Source organism: Helianthus annuus, chromosome 5 (assembly GCF_002127325.2).
Source record: "Helianthus annuus cultivar XRQ/B chromosome 5, HanXRQr2.0-SUNRISE, whole genome shotgun sequence".
Classification (NCBI taxonomy): Eukaryota; Viridiplantae; Streptophyta; class Magnoliopsida; order Asterales; family Asteraceae; genus Helianthus; species Helianthus annuus.
Window position 1 is genome coordinate 99,790,994 of NC_035437.2, and position 17,089 is coordinate 99,808,082.

Here is a 17,089-nt window from a genome sequence, read left to right on the forward strand (position 1 = left end):
GACATGTTTAGTGTTCAGAAGTGTGGGTGTGCGCTTGAGCATTTTACTAACTTTCAGAGACATATAACTGGTATCCGCACCCGAATCAAATAGTACAGCAACATAAAAGTCATCGAGAAGAAACTTACCCATAACCACATTAGGATCGTTCCTTGCGTCACCCTGGCCCAACACAAATGTACGACCCCTAGCGCCGTTGTTTCCATCATTGTTTCCCCCGTTGTTGTTCCCATTGCCCTGATTATTGTTGTTGTTGTTATTGTTCTGGTTCTGGTTTAACTGGGGGCAGTCACGTTTGAAGTGGCCTTCAACGCCACATTGATAGCATCCCCTGTTGCCTCGCTGCTATTGCTGCTGCTGGTTTCGTGGAGCAGGTGGTTGTTGTTGTTGATTCTGATTCGCAGGTCGTGAGCTCCTGCAATCCTTAGCCTCATGACCAAACTTGAGGTACCGCTGACAACGACCCTTGTTGCACTGGCCATTGTGGTGCTTGTTGCAAGTATTGCACCTTGGAAGGTTTCCTCGATATCTACCCTGTCTCTGACTACCCGAAGTTTGTTGACCAGGGCTCTGGTAGTTATCAGTCTTGCGCTGCTGAACCTGAGACTGAGTTGTAGCTGAACCTTTGCTGGAATCCCCATCCCATTTCTGCTTGTTATCACTGGGAGTAGTGGAAGTAGTAGTACCGGTAGCACTGATACGTTTAGGCAGTCTGTTCTGTACCACTGCCTGATCTGTGAGGCGATGAGCAAGACGTTGAATATCCTGGATATTATCAAGGTTGGCCGATGTCACGTGACTTTGAATTTCTGGTACTATCCCTTTGAGATACAACTCTATACGCCTGATAGGAGGGTCCACCATGGTCGGACACAGGACGGCCAACTCGTTTAATCGTTTAGTATATGCCTCAATTTCCGACCCCGTCATCTTCAAATGAAAGAACTCCACTTCTAACTTGTGGATATCATCACGTGTGCAATATTCCCGTTTGATTAGCTCTTTGAAATCATTCCAAGGGGTGGCGTTAGCTGCCAGCCCTAATATCTGAACTTGCGCATTCCACCAAGTCAGCGCAATTCCTTCTAGAGTACCAGTGGCGTACTTCACCCTGCGAGCCTCAGGGCATTCACACATCTCAAACACCGACTCGAGCTTTTCAAACCAATGGAGGAGTCCCACTGCTCCCTCCGTGCCACTGAACGTGCTAGGACGACAGTCCATGAAATTCTTGAAAGTGCAAACAGGTGGCTGAGCGTGTTGACCTCCTGCTTGTGCGGCTGCCAGTGCCGCAACAACTTGTTCGTTAATGAGAGCCGACAACTGGGCTTGTGTCAAGTTAATGCGTCCATCCATGATCTTCATAGCAAATGTAACATAAGTGAGAGAGGTTCGCGAACAGTGCGATGACAGAAGAGAGTAAGCACACAAGTGTTCTCAAGCAATAATGAATAGTAGGCAATGTAATCTAAGCATACCACGAGCAAAGTTCTATGTAATCTAGCAAGTAGGCAATGTAAACATGAATAGTAGTACCTATGGTGTCGAGTCTTGCACGTGGAGCGAAGCGTCGTTGTGGATCGTTGAGCACTATACAGGTTATAGTCTGGTTTTAACAAAAACTTTTTCCCTTATTAAAACCAAGTTCTCTATAACCAATGGCTCTGATACCAATCTGTCACACCCCCAAAATCCACACGCGGAGTATCACCGCTTGGAGGCGTGACTGACCAGGATCAAGCCACCAATCATATAGAACAACGTAAATAGTAATAGTAAATGTAATTTAACCAAACCAATCCATATGAAAGGTGTTCAAAACATAAGTATAGTTTCAATGTTTAGCAGAAGCATATAAGTAAAAGCCCAACATAAGTAATAAGTAAGAAGTGTCATAAATGTTTAACAAAGTATCCACGATCCATGTCCACAACGACCGCGCCTCCCTGTGCAAGCTCCAAGTGTACCTAACGACCTGCAAGGCATGTAACAACGAGTCAACAAACTAGTTGAGCGAGTTCACAGTTGGTAGTTTAGTTATAGTATTCGTTTCATGTATCGTTTTATAAACCATGTTTCGTCTTTATTTGCATCGCGGCCCTCCAGGCATGTTTGCGAAGATTAGTGGGGGTTTCCCATGTATTGTAGACTAGTTATATTTGTATCGCGGCCCTCCAGGCATGTTTGCGAAGTTTAGTATTAGTATCGCGGCCATTCCAGGCATGTGTGCGAAGATTCGTATTAGTATCGCGGCCATTCCAGGCATGTGTGTGAAGAGTAGTAGTTGTATCACTAGTCTAGCATGATTCATAATTCCTAATAACAATGTAAGTACAAGTAACCATTCAATCCCATTCCCAACCCTGGGAATCCCATGCCTTGGTAAGAGTATGAACTCACCTTGGTTTGCTCGGTTTGTTAAGTTACTAAATCAGTCCCCAGTTTGTCAACCAAACCTTACTGTGGTTACCAAAGATTAAATGAGTTTCGTGTACACATGAATCATGTATTCCATATTCACATTATACCAGTAGCGTTCACGTAATCACACATCATTATACAAGTTGTAATGAGAGTTCACGTAGCATAACAATTCAATCGAAGCTTGTAGTATCATACATACAAATAACATATCAGTTGGCATCCATATTGTTCGCATATAAGTCATAATCATAAATGTGTATTCAAGCAACACTAACACTTAGCACTTATCAGTTATTTCGAGCTCACATAAGTTCACAGTTTTCATGTACAACCCGAACCGTGCATCACAAAATAAAGGTTAAACATGCCAACCAACGCATGCCTTATAAGTCATAATTAATCAATATCACCTGTCCCAGTTATGCCTTGTTAACCTAGTTATCCATCCACAAAAACTTACCTAGCTTACTGTGCTTGATTACCCTCTTGACGAAACACACTGTTTCGTCGTTATCCCCCTTTCGACGAAACACTTCCGGTTTCGTCGGGATAGATATTTCGTCGAGCTGTTTGTTTCGCTGACCAAAATATTATAAAACAAACAAACAACAAAAGATTATTGGACCGACTATTGTTTTAAGGTGTCAAAAGGTTATTTAAAACACAATGGCCGACAATTGTTTAAAGCTTTCAAAAGATTACTGGACCGATTCGTTTTGGTGGGCGGCAAATGTATTGGGTCACTAAACTTCTTGGGCTTGACAAATTGTTCACATGCTCATCAATCATCGACTAATATGATCAGTGGTCTAAACTCCTTAGATCTATTCGTGAAATCATCATTAAAATAATCACACATGGCTGACAAAAGTAGATTGATCCCATGTTGCTATTTGACCAAAACACCAACTTGTTACACTTCTATTGAACCGAGATAGTGGATCTGACAACCTATTACAATTCTATTGAATGCAATAACATGATTGGACCGATTAAAAGTCTGATTACATGCATGATGCACACCAAATTAATGATATTGGCTTTCTAAAATCGATGCAACTGATATTCATGTGCTTACTTGAAAACCATAAATCCTAGCATTACATACAAATCAATTTCAATATGAAATCGAACATTATATAGCATCACAGAATCATGATTCCAATTACACATTTAACAATGGCAACAAACAGTCAATCACATGCAAGTTGAACACTAACCGAGATAGAAAACCAACGGATTGATGGCACAAGGAGGTTCCGTAGGCTTGTAGTTGCCGTCACAGTTAAAGAGGTGCTCTAGGGTTTGCCGAATGATAGTTTCTTGCGTAAAAGTTTTAACAAAACTTTATCTAATCGTCACTTGGGCCAAGCCCACTCTTGTTTTAGCCGGCTTCATATTGGGACGAAAACACTTAGGTGTTTTCGGGTGGGGTGTTTGGCACAAGGTCCATATTTTATTAATCGCTAATATCATGTTAACATAAAACATGTTCTGAATATACACTCAAATGTAATGCACAACACACATATATAAATAACACGCTTAATACCCACCATGTATAACATACCAACCACAATACGATTTAACTTATTACAAACACGTACAGTTGTGAAACAAACAAGTCATGTCAACAAACAATCAAAACAATTAACGTGCAATAGTGCGAAGATGGAATCTTAGAAACTCGAGTTGTCACACTACTGAAGTTGTTCGAAAAAAAAATCAATTATAATTGACTCATTCAATTTTCAATAAAGCTTTTATTTTAACGCAGATAAAATAAGCATGTCGCAACATCCAGAGTTTATAAAGTATTACATTATATTATTAGGAAAACGAAAAATGAGCGTTCTTTATAAAATATTGTATCTTAAAATTTTAATTAAAAATAAAATATGTTTGAAAAATAATTATAATAATAAAATCTTAAAAATTAAAAAAAAAAACAATATGTTATCATTTATGTCCACTCAAGTTAATATATTAAGCTATTATACATAGTATGGCATTATAGTAATAAAATTAATTGCCATTTTAGTATCTGAGTTTTGTCCAAATTTGCCATTTTAGTCCAAATACTTTTTTTCGCCTCTGGTACCTGACTTTTCCCTTTTGTTGCCATTTTGATCACATACCTTAACTCCATCCAAAAACCCCATTTTTAACCAGGGGTATTTTGAGGATTTTCATTTTAAATCTTTTCAATTGCCATTTTGATCCAATTCTAAAAAATAAATAAAAAAATCTAAAAAATCAAAAAAATCCTAAAAAAAACAAAATCATAAAAATCATAAAAATTCTAAAAATAAAAAAAATTCTAAAAAATCCAAAAAATTCTAAAAATAAATAAAAAATCATTAAAATCAAAAAATATTCTAAAAATAAAAAAAATCTAAAAATCAAAAAATTCTAAAAAATCAAAAAAATTCTAAAAAATCAAAAAAATTCTAAAAAATCAAAATTTCTAAAAAATCAAAAAAATTCTAAAAAATGAAAAAAATTTTAAAAAATCAAAAAAGTCATAAAAATTCTAAAAAAATCAAAAAAAATTCTAAAAATTAAAAAAAATTTAAAAAATAAAAAAATCTAAAAACTCAAGCAAACATATTTTAAAGTTTCAAATTCAAAAAATGACGATATATTCCTCGTCTAGACGAATATATTTTCAAGTTTTATCTATTTTGTTGAGTGAATGAGTGGTTATGATGAGATAGAACCATTTATTCATTTAAAAAAACAAATTTCATTTTAAGTTGACATATTTCTCAAACATTCTTACATTTCCACATTAGTTATCACCCTTTCGGCCTTTTTATATATGTTTCATAGCAAAACTATTTATTACAATAATATTTTCATCTTTAGTTTTGTATACATTAATATAATTTACTAAATATATATATCATGAAATATAAATTTTATAAACTAAAACATAACATGCATGTGCGTTTGTTAGTGGTTCTATCTTATCATGACCACTAAATAACTCAACAAAATAGATAAAACTTGAAAATATATTCGTCTGGACGAGTAATATATCGTCATCTTTTGAATTTTAAACTTTAAAATATGTTTGTTTGAGTTTTTAGATTTTTTTATTGTTTAGAATGTTTTTTATTTTTTAGAATTTTTAGAATTTCTATGATTTTTTTTATTTTTTAGAATCTTTTTGGTTTTTTAGATTTTTGATTTTTTAGATTTTTTTTGATTTTTTTTATTTTTAGAATTTTTTGATTTTAAGAATATTTTTTTTTGATTTTTATGATTTTTTAGAATTTTTTGGATTTTTTAGAATTTATTTTGATTTTTTAGAATTTTTTTTTGATTTTTAGAATTTTTTATTTTTATGATTTTTTTTAGATTTTTTAGAATTGGATCAAAATGACATTTGAAAAGATTTAAAATGTAAATCCCCAAAATACCCCTGGTTAAAAATGAGGTTTTTGAATGGAGTTAGGGTATGTGATCAAAATGGCAACAAAGGGGAAAAGTCAGGGACCCAAAGACGAAAAAAAACTATTTGGACTAAAATGATAAATTTGAACAAACCTCAGGGACTAAAATCGCAATTAACTCTAATAGTATTTAAATTTTGTTTTCCTTTTGATTTACTCTTTGTTTAATAAAAAAACTTGGTATTTATTTTTTCACGAATATTGAGATCACCAAAAATTCAAATTAATTTGTGAAACATGTATCAATAGGGTGGTGGTTTATTGGCAAAGAAAAAACTTTTAAACGTTTTGAGACGAGGAGGTCTTGGGTTCAAGTCTCACAGACGACAGGAATAAAAGAAATTTGTCGTTAAAAAAGACTTGTGAGACATGTATTGAACCAATCAATTTCCGTATTTTTTCTTTGCAAGCCAATAAAACTTGACTTTTGTGACAATCACAAAACAAGATATTAAATTTCTTGTAAAGACTTGGACTTTAACCATACAAGTCCATCTCAATAGCATAGAAAAAACTATCTTCTTTAATTATAGAATTTGGTCAACTTTCTCTTTTCAATTATTTTCGTGCCTACCATGATCACCCCAATCCCTTCTCAATCTATCTCCTAACAGGTAGTTTTCCTTTTTTCTTTTTTCCTTCCTTAGCTGTGTATTTATATTCATGAACTTCTCTGTATTCAAATACACGTTCACAAAATATAATCTGTGTTACCTCAAACTTTAGATGATATCAGAGCCAGGTTCATGATCTATACTACTCTACATAGAATAAGTAAATAAACCAAACAAATGGCCAACGACGAAGACACCGGAAAGAAGCACGACGAGAATGTGTCGACCACAACTCTCCATATTATCTTCATCCTTCCGATTACCCAAGACAAATGCAAGTTAACGATGCTTTGTCTGACAAAAACTATGCGGATTGGGTGCAAGAGATGGAAAACTTCCTGTTTGCAAAAAATAAGATCGGGTTTATTGATGGTTCCATCAAGAAACCGGAAACGACGTCGAAGGACTACATGGCATGGATGAGATCCGATGCTATGATTAAAGGATGGCTCACTACAGCCATGGAAAAAATACATAAGAAGCAGCTTCAAATACACAAGCACTGCATCAGAAATCTGGTCCGATCTCAAAGAAAGGTTCAGGAAGGAGAGTGCACTGAGGGCTTACGAACTAAAGAACCAGATTACTACAACCCAGCAGGAAGGTTCTAGTGTTTCTGTTTATTACACAAAGCTTCGGGCTTTGTGGGATGAAATCCAATCAGTATTCCCTATTCCACGGTGCACGTGCAATGGATGCAAATGCGAAATTGGTAAGCGACTCGTTGAACCTCAAGAAAAAGAGAAACTTTATGAGTTTCTCATGGGGCTCGATAGTGAGTTCGCGGTAATAAAAACGCAGATTTTGGCTACAACATCTACACCGGGCTTGAGAACGGCATACCATCTCGTCGCTGAGGATGAAAGACAAAGAGCAATCGGAGGAAAACGAACATCTGTGGAAGCTGCCGCTTTCAAGGCTGATAGCCAACCCACAAGCTATTTAAATTCCATAGCCATTGCATTAGACGTTGGAGCAATCGGGTCTTACGGTGCGGGTCAAAAGTGGTTCAATTACATCAAGTTGGGTCAAGATATCAACCCAGATTGAAAAGCCCATGTCAAGCAATCATGCATGCAGCCCACGTTCCACCCATTTGCATTTCAAGTTACAAGTTTTTCTTTTTAGTCCATTTTCCACATGCAAATTTTATGTCTATTTTATTTTAATTTATTTAAAATTTGAAGTAGTTTTCAGTTTATCCACTTCCCTAATTGTAGCAACGTGGGGTTGCATTTTGGTTTCCTTTATGTATGTCGACAAGATGAATAAAGAAAGGCAGTGAGTTTATGAAAAAATTTCTTTGGTTAATTTTTCTCATTGGATTATGAGTTAATTGATCCTTCCATTGCTAGTTCAAGTGTGGCAACTTGAATGGTGTTCTTTGGATCCTAAATTGATACTAGTGGTGAATCTGTATCTAGTATTAACTTAGGCTGCCCTATCGTTTGTTTGTGTGGTGTGTCTGTATCACAAACGGGCGTTAGATCTATCCGTTTCTAGGCGTTTCTCATTTGATTTCGAAACACGGTCCGTTACCGTAACCGGGTGCCTATCATCTGGTATCAGAGCTAGGCTCGTTCCATCTCGCTTCATCCTGATTCACTAATTACAATCTGTCAAAAAAAAAAAAAAAGTTGTGTTGCAGTCTCTGTTCGTGCTAATCATCAACAAGGCAAAAGGGTATATATCCTACACAAATCATCTTGTTTGTATTTCAACGACGCTATTTCATTGATGGCTTATGAGAGAACGATCAAACAACAATTTCATGACATGAAGAGGCAGATGAAATGCATGAACGATCAACTTCAAGAGTTAGCCATCACGATTCATAGGAAGCAAGGTAATTGTCGTACACCGTTAACAGACGGGGGCGGAGACTTGTCCCGTGTTGGTGAATTTAATCACCGAGGAAGGAGAAACCCAGCCCTTTGGGTCACTAATGATATCAAAATCCATGTCCCCACATTTGATGGTAGATTTGATCCCGACGAGTTTGTCGATTGGATACAAACCGTAGAAAAGGTCTTTGCATACGAGCAACCACCAGAAAATCACAAGGTCAAGATCGTGGCTTCCCAACTAAAAAAACATGCAGCTTCATGGTGGGCTAACGTCCGTTCCACCAGAAAACAAATGGGCAAAGAAAAGGTTAGAACATGGTCAAAAATGAAGAAACTGTTGATACGAAAATTTCTACCATCCTATAATATTCAAGGTAATATTGATCAACTCCACAATTATTATGCATTGGAAGAAGTAAATAAGCTAAATTCTAAGGTTGAACTCCGACAAAAGATCAATACTCTTGCCGATCTTGAAGACTCTAAAAGCCACCGCTTTGAGGAAGAACAAACGATGAGGTCAATTGATAGCGAAGGACCAGTATTCGATGAAGAAGCATACATTACTCTTGATGAAGACGAGTGTTTAGTTGTGACAAAAGTTCTAAATGGGACTGCCGTTCAAGAGGATCAAGAATCAAAAAATAACATCGTCGTCCATCATGATAATGAACTGAATGAGATTATACCAGACGAAGATATAGTTCCTAATGAGGTGTATGAAACCTGGGGTTTGAGTGCAAGCGATCTAGTACGCAAAATGCGAACCGGCACCAATGTTCTTAATCTAAAGTACCATCAGTCTTCTGAATATCTCATGCAGCTTCCAAGTCCCATTAATGCATGTTTTTTATCTGAACATGAGTCAATAACCGCAAACAAGAAGGGGGTGGTAGAAGTTGAAAAGACTACGTGTCTCAAAATGCCAATAACAATTGCAAGTAAGGCATCTAATAACATTGTGCTTACTGTTATGTTTGTTGACCAGATTGATCGCATGTTTGAACACTACATGCATGATATTCTACATGAAATACCCCCTGAACCGCCACCGATACGAAATGCAATATTTGGTCCTGATGCGAGAGTCCCAAGTTTGAGGACAAACTTTTTCGAAGAGCGGGAGAATGATAGCCAACCCACAAGCTATTTAAATTCCATAGCCATTGCATTAGACGTTGGAGCAATCGGGTCTTACGGTGCGGGTCAAAAGTGGTTCAATTACATCAAGTTGGGTCAAGATATCAACCCAGATTGAAAAGCCCATGTCAAGCAATCATGCATGCAGCCCACGTTCCACCCATTTGCATTTCAAGTTACAAGTTTTTCTTTTTAGTCCATTTTCCACATGCAAATTTTATGTCTATTTTATTTTAATTTATTTAAAATTTGAAGTAGTTTTCAGTTTATCCACTTCCCTAATTGTAGCAACGTGGGGTTGCATTTTGGTTTCCTTTATGTATGTCGACAAGATGAATAAAGAAAGGCAGTGAGTTTATGAAAAAATTTCTTTGGTTAATTTTTCTCATTGGATTATGAGTTAATTGATCCTTCCATTGCTAGTTCAAGTGTGGCAACTTGAATGGTGTTCTTTGGATCCTAAATTGATACTAGTGGTGAATCTGTATCTAGTATTAACTTAGGCTGCCCTATCGTTTGTTTGTGTGGTGTGTCTGTATCACAAACGGGCGTTAGATCTATCCGTTTCTAGGCGTTTCTCATTTGATTTCGAAACACGGTCCGTTACCGTAACCGGGTGCCTATCAAAGGCCTTCGTTCCTACAAAACGTGATGGTTCTTCAAGTCAGCCAAGAATGAGAAACAATAAAAAAACCATGAAGCAAGAAGATGAAGTGCAACACTGTACTTTTTGAGATAGAGATGGTCACAACCTTGACGGTTGTTTTAAATGGATTGGATACCCGGACCGGTGGCCGGGCAAAGGAAAAAGAGATAAAGAAAAGCCGAGGGTAGCGTGCGTTAATGCTGAAACAAGTCCTATTCCAGGACTCACTCTTGATCAAAACAATGTTTTCTTAAAGCACTTTGGAGAAGGAAGTAATGTTACTGATGAAAAGACAAACCCAGTTGCTAACATGGCAGGTAGAATTAATGATGAGGATGACTGGGTTGTGGATTCGGGTGCTACCGAACATGCAACTTATAGAGCCGACATCATTACAAACAAAAGAAAAAACCCTTACAAAATACCTGTTGTGATCCTTAACGGTGATGCCATCCCGGTTGATGGGAGGGGGGATTATACTCTACCGGGTGGTACCAAAATTGAGGGATCTTGCATTTTCCTAAATTTACTTGCAATCTTTAATCAGTAAGTCGATTAGCAAAAAAACCTACAATGTGTAGTGACATTTTTTTCCGGATTTTTGTGTTATGCAGTGACTCCGTTCGAGGGCCTTGATTGGTGCGGGTGAGTGCCAAGGGGGTCTTTACCGGATGGGGATCTTTGGAAATGAAAGAAGAGCAATGACAGTTACGGTTGAGAGATGGCTTAAAAGACTAGGTCACGCATCCGAAGGGAAACTCACCAAAGTAGATTTTCTTAAGAATGTTCCTTTTAATCTTAAAGACAAAGTTTGTGATTCCTATGCAAAGGTAAAACACACCAGGTCTCCTTTTCCTATTAGTTCAATTAAAACAAAAAAATACTTTGAATTAATACATTGTGATATTTGGGGTAAGTATCGCACACCCTCTTTTTCGGGGGCAAATTATTTCTTAACGATCATCGATGATTTTAGTTGTTCCGTATGGGTTTTTCTTATTTAGCATAAGAGTGATGCTAGTAAATGTTTAATTGATTTCCATAAGATGATAGAAAACCAATTTGAAAAAAGAATTAAGAAGATTAGGTGTGATAATGGTGGTGAATTCACATCCAATTTTATGGTTGATTTTTATAATAAACAAGGAATTCTATTGGAAACCACATGCCCTCACACACCCCAACAAAACGGGGTTGTAGAATGTAAACATAGACATTTGTTAGAGGTGGCTCGAGCTTTAAGATTTGAGGCCAACTTACCCAAGAGGTTTAGGGGAGAATGTGTGTTGACGTCTACTTCCATTATTAATCGATTGCCTTCTGAGACTCTAGGACATAAGACCCCTTACGAGCTTTTATTCAATTAAAAAACCGGAGTATGACCACATACGGGGTTTCGGTTGTTTGGTATATTATATGAGCATTGAAACAAAGGGAGATAAGTTTGAAATGAGGGGGAGGCCCGTGATTTTCTTGGGGTATCTGCAAGAAACAAAAGGATACAAAATATTTGATATTGAAAATAAAAAAATTGTGGTGTCAAGACATACTAAATTTCCTGAAAATTATTTTCCTTTCACTGCCTCAACACGAAGTTGTAACAAGCATGAGGCTAATATATTTAATAACGGGCCAGCCCACCCTATAGAGGATGAAAACATTGATTGCCACAACATGGGCCATGAGAAAATGGATTCACGACACCAAAGCCCAGTAAATAGAAGTAAAAGCATGGACCAACAAGAGCAATTGTTACCAAGCTCACATCATGAATCTCTTAACAATAGTGAGCACACGGTCTAACATCAAACCAATATTAATCAGGAAGTAGGAAATTTTAATGAAGAGGCTACCACTACCAGACCCAAAAGAGACCGAACACAAATAAAGCATTTGAAGGATTTTGTTGTGAAGTTACCCCCTTCGGTTGATCATGCACTCACCGCTCCCACTCAAGAGTCCTCAACGGTACACCCTATTACCAATTATCTTTCTTATAATAATTTTTCCACTCACACTGGTGCGTCTCGAGCGTGATATGTTTTTATTGATATTTTAAGCCCATTTTACACATTAATCAAGTTTTAAAGTTATAAAACACGATATTATACAAATACTAAACACACACTTGGGCAAGTGCACCCATCATGAGCGTAGTATAGCGTTGGTAAGATACCGAGGTCGTCCAAGGACACAAGAGCTTTTAGTACCAGTTTATCCTCAACGCCTAATCAATCTAAATTTTTTTAGAAGAGTTTTGAAATATGAAAATAAAAACTAAAAATGCAAAGATAAATAAAAATAAAAACAGATAGACAAGATGAATCACTTGGATCCAACCCGCCTTTAATGTATCCTTTGATGATTTTTTTGCACTTTCGGACTTTTTAAGAGATTATCTTAGTTATAGTACTAGGCCCCTCTTTTGAAGGTGACGTTACCCTCAACCCAGTGGTTTGAGTCAGCAAGGATACAATTCCAAAGGGTCAGAATATTGAAAGATAATTAAGTTAGTTATTAATGTGAAAAGTGGTAGGCCCCTCTTTTGAAGGTGATGTTACCCTCAGCTAAGTGGTTTGAGCCAGCAAGGATACAATCCCAAGAAGCCGGTTTAATGTATTAATAGTAGTTTACATATGAGGGGTTCAAGCTATTCGCACCCCCGCCATCCAATACCAGTGGGTATTGAAGGAGGTCCTAGTAAGCTTGAACCAGGTCCTTGCAAGATCTATACACTGAACAAGGCAAGAACCTTACCAAACCATTCCCCTAACCCCGACCAGGTAGTCAACATGCTTTTATATAGACCGTAAAAACATGAATGATGCAATATTTTACTTTATATAGACAGTAAAGTAACTTCAAGACACCATGGAAAAATGATAGGAAGAATTCACCTTCAACATAAGAAACTAGTTATTAAAGTCATTAATACAAAACCAAATAAAAATTGCCAAAAGATTAAAAATCAAAAGTAATACATAAAAGACTTGTCTTCACCAAGTGATGTAAGAGGCTTAACCAAACATGGCCTTTGATTGGCAAGAACCCTTACAATCAATCTTGGATCCCGAGACTGCTACATACTCTAAAGATGGATGATGGACGATGGTGGTGGGTGTTGGTGTTGTAGTGGTGGTGGAGTAGTGGCAAAGTGGGGGAGTAGTGTAACTTCCTTTTTGTTATTTCAAGGTTTTCGTATAGATTACGAAAATAAACATGTAATCCTGATTACATATACGTTGAAAAATACGGTTAAATTAAAACTTTTACAATTTAAAAATAATACAACATAATGTAATTGAGTTCGTCGTTTAAAAGCTACGACGAAATGCCGTGCGGAAGCTTGTATCTTGGTCGTGTTCGGTTCTTCGTTGAGCTTGATCTTCATCCAGGAAGCCTAGACATTTACCTATGATCTAAACCAACTAAAAAGTTAGTTTTGATAACTTATAAACAAGTTTAAACGAGTCCGGAGTTCAAAATAAACAAAAATTCAAACAATTTCGGAATTTGGGGCGTCGCCGTACGCTAAGGGGCGTCGCGCAACGCCACGCTCCATTTTTGCCAGAATGTTGCATCTTTGCTACTGCATTTGCCCAGCTCCGTTTCGATTGAAATTCTAACTTCAAAGCTTCATAACTTTTGATCTAGATGTCCGTTTTGCGCGATTCTTTTTCCTACGCGACCGTAATTTAATTGTCCATCTTATGGAGTTAAAACCTGCTATTCAACTAGTTCAAAAATTCAGATTTCAAGCTCTCGGCTTGAAATAACTTTTTAACACTTTTGACTCGTTTATGATTCCTTAAACCACTTTCGTCTAAATCATTGTAATTTCTTGAGATGTTCATTATCTCAAAACCCTTAACTCGTGAGTCAAAAACTTTCATACATTATACCACTAAAGGTCGAGTTATGCGTAAAACTTCATTTTGACCCGTTAGAGGGATTTACCATTTACTTTAAAATTTCACTCTCCTTTCACCCATCATTGTACTACATTAAGGTATCTACCTTTATTTCATAATCTTAACACAAATTCCTAAACAACCCATATGGGTCGTTTGCTCAATCTACCCATCAAGGGCTTTTTGGTCAATTTTAGTCCCTCAATTTACGACGAAGGACTTCCACTAATTAATTGACCAAAATCCCACTTTTAACTATAAATCTAACTATATGTACCTGGCTCGGGTCATAGCATTGACCCGTTTACATACCTCTTGCTTTAAATTTTCTAATTAAAGCAACGCAACATATGTTATTTCCTGTAATCACAAAACTCAACAAGTAGTCGTCAGTTATTATTGTCAAATGGTATTAACACGCCATTTGACCCGTTTAGTTGACATGACCATTTATCAACGTATGATGGTATATTAATACCATCATGTCCCTTGGACCAATTCCGGTTCGCACCGTGAGTATTTTTTTACTACTTAAATGTCACACCCCGATATTTCCACGTATTACCGGTGGGCCCGGTGGGGAGTGTCGTGACGTAGTTGGTATTGTCATAGTCAATTGTATACACTTTAAATGCATAGCGGAAGACTTGGATGAAAATAATATTACAAACCGAAATTTAAAGTATAATTAAACATTATACAAACGGTTGTGTATGGATCCACAGGCGGATCTTAAAACAGAAACATAATTATTGTTCAACAGACTATAGACGTTCAGAACCTGCAAGATTCTTTATTAACGCCCCGAGCTCCCAGCCAATTACGTACGGTACCTGTCACTTAGTCTTTTTGGAAAAATACGTCAGTTTTCACTGGTAAATACAATTAACCGACTCTTTTGAAAAGTGTTTATAAAATTGGTTTGAATGCACAAGGCACAAATGTTTTATAACTTGGGATAATTATATTAATAATAATCTTGTATCAGATTTACATGTTTGTCCAACATTTAGGGCCGGTATAAAAGCCGAACAAGATTAATCGACACACCACAAATATAAACTCACAAGAAGTTTCCTCATGAGTGAGTATATCTTTTACATACACAACAGACAGGTGTATGCCTACACCCCGTGCTTAAGTCGTGGCCATTCACGTCTTTTGAATGAGCCAAGGATATCCAGGACACCGTCGTTAACCCCCAATGTTATTTGTTATCAAGCAACACTGATTAAAACGGGATTATACAATTTAACCATATTCAATTAAAAGGTTTCTACACTCGACCAAGCGGTAATAATTTACCGTATCCCAAGCCCGTATAAGGGAAAATATGTTAAAAGTATTTACCTGAGCTAAATGTAAATTTTACTCAGTCGTATATCCTAATAAGTAAGTGCAAGTACTTCTACTGGGGCTCTCAATCTGGAACGAAGGTTTTTAATAACATATTAGATTCCTAACGGGTCTTATTTAAGTTATAACTTAGACCGGTTAGTTTTAAGGAAAAGTTTACGATTCAAAACGCGAGATTAAGCGAAGACCGGATTAGAATGTGATTTAGACCCAACAAGTATGAAGACTTGTATAAAATGGGTAAACTAAATACATACTGAATTTTGAAGTAAAATGATAAGGTTTGACCCGTTTCGGCTAATTTATGCAAACTAGTTACATAAACCTTACCGAACGCGTATATGCATAACGAGTAACCAAATGAGACATGTGCAAGTTCCATAAGCTATTATGCTTAAATCATGTTGTGATATCAGTAGGATATCTTTCATTATGCCCAAAATGAATTTAAAACCAAGTTAAGCCCCGTAAGGGTATTTTGGTCATTTTAAAGTTTATAAAAGAGGTTTAATTATAAACTGAGGATCTGGTCTAAAACATTCTGTAAAAATATTTATTTTATGTTTTTATATCAGCAAGATATCATACATATGTGTGTTTAATCGTTTATGGCCAAACTATGCACCGTAGGGGCATTTTGGTCATTTCACATATGCTTTCAAGGTAAATTTTGGAAATCTGAGTTTAAGACTTATACTTACTGTTAAAGTATAAAAATTTATTTTTAAAATCAGTAGGTAACAAGTCTTAGGTGCTAAATATGGTTTTAAACCATACTATGTGTCTATTTCGCATAAAAGTCGGTATTTGATGATATTCGGGTTGTTTAAGGAAACCTGAGATTTTGATCAGTTCCAAGTGTTTAAAATATCTTATTTAACATATGACATCAGTAGGAAAAGGTTTGGTATGCAAGTCATATGTTAAACTCATTTTATTAACGAAAAGGGCTTTATCGTCAATTACCGAATTTATGCTAGAACTCTATGTTATGGTTAGTATAAAATTTAACAAAAATTTCCAAAAATCCCAAAATATTATATTATAACAGTGGGTAGAAATTTGGGTTCCATAAATCGGGTTTAAATATGATTCATGATGAAAATGCCATTTAATTAACAAAAAGTTTCATTTTTACGATATCTTGCATAACTCTTATTTTAGATCAGAAACGGATGTCAAATTTTAGGACATACTTATAAATCAGTAATAAAGCTTTTTGTCCTCTCACGTTTTCAAAAATCTCGTTTTTATATCAAAAGGGCATAATGGTCAAGTTTTAAGCATTTAATGGAAACATGCAAATGATCACTGATTTCTATGGGACCATGTAATATAACCTCAGGGGGTTATGCTTACATATAATATGGTCCCAAAGGAACCCTAAGGCATATCTAAACTAAGCTAATTCGGGTCAGAATTGAAAGTCAAAGCAAAAGTCTACTTTTGCGACTTTTGGTTGCGAACCGAGCCTAATACTCAGAATTGTCAGGTTGAACATGCCTAAATATGTTCTAATATTATTTACCAAGTTTTTTAAGTGATAAAAATGTAATTTATAGTTTCTACATTATCAGTTAGGATTTATTTTGCAAAAACTGACTCGTTTGACTTTTCTGTTAAGTAGTTTGACCCGACAATTGACCAAGTAAAAGTGATAATTAGGAGGTGCCCTTTTAAGGGTTTATCACCT

The 17,089-nt window shown here is 36.2% G+C and overlaps 1 protein-coding gene across 1 annotated transcript; it reads left to right on the forward strand.

The window, feature by feature from the left end:
* Positions 1-6,768: 6,768 nt before the first annotated feature.
* On the forward strand, positions 6,769-7,546 carry LOC110942873. The gene is made up of 2 exons (XM_022184634.1): positions 6,769-6,909; positions 6,956-7,546. Exons 1-2 carry the CDS (start codon positions 6,769-6,771, stop codon positions 7,544-7,546), a joined length of 732 nt encoding a protein of 243 aa, XP_022040326.1.
* Positions 7,547-17,089: the final 9,543 nt, after the last annotated feature.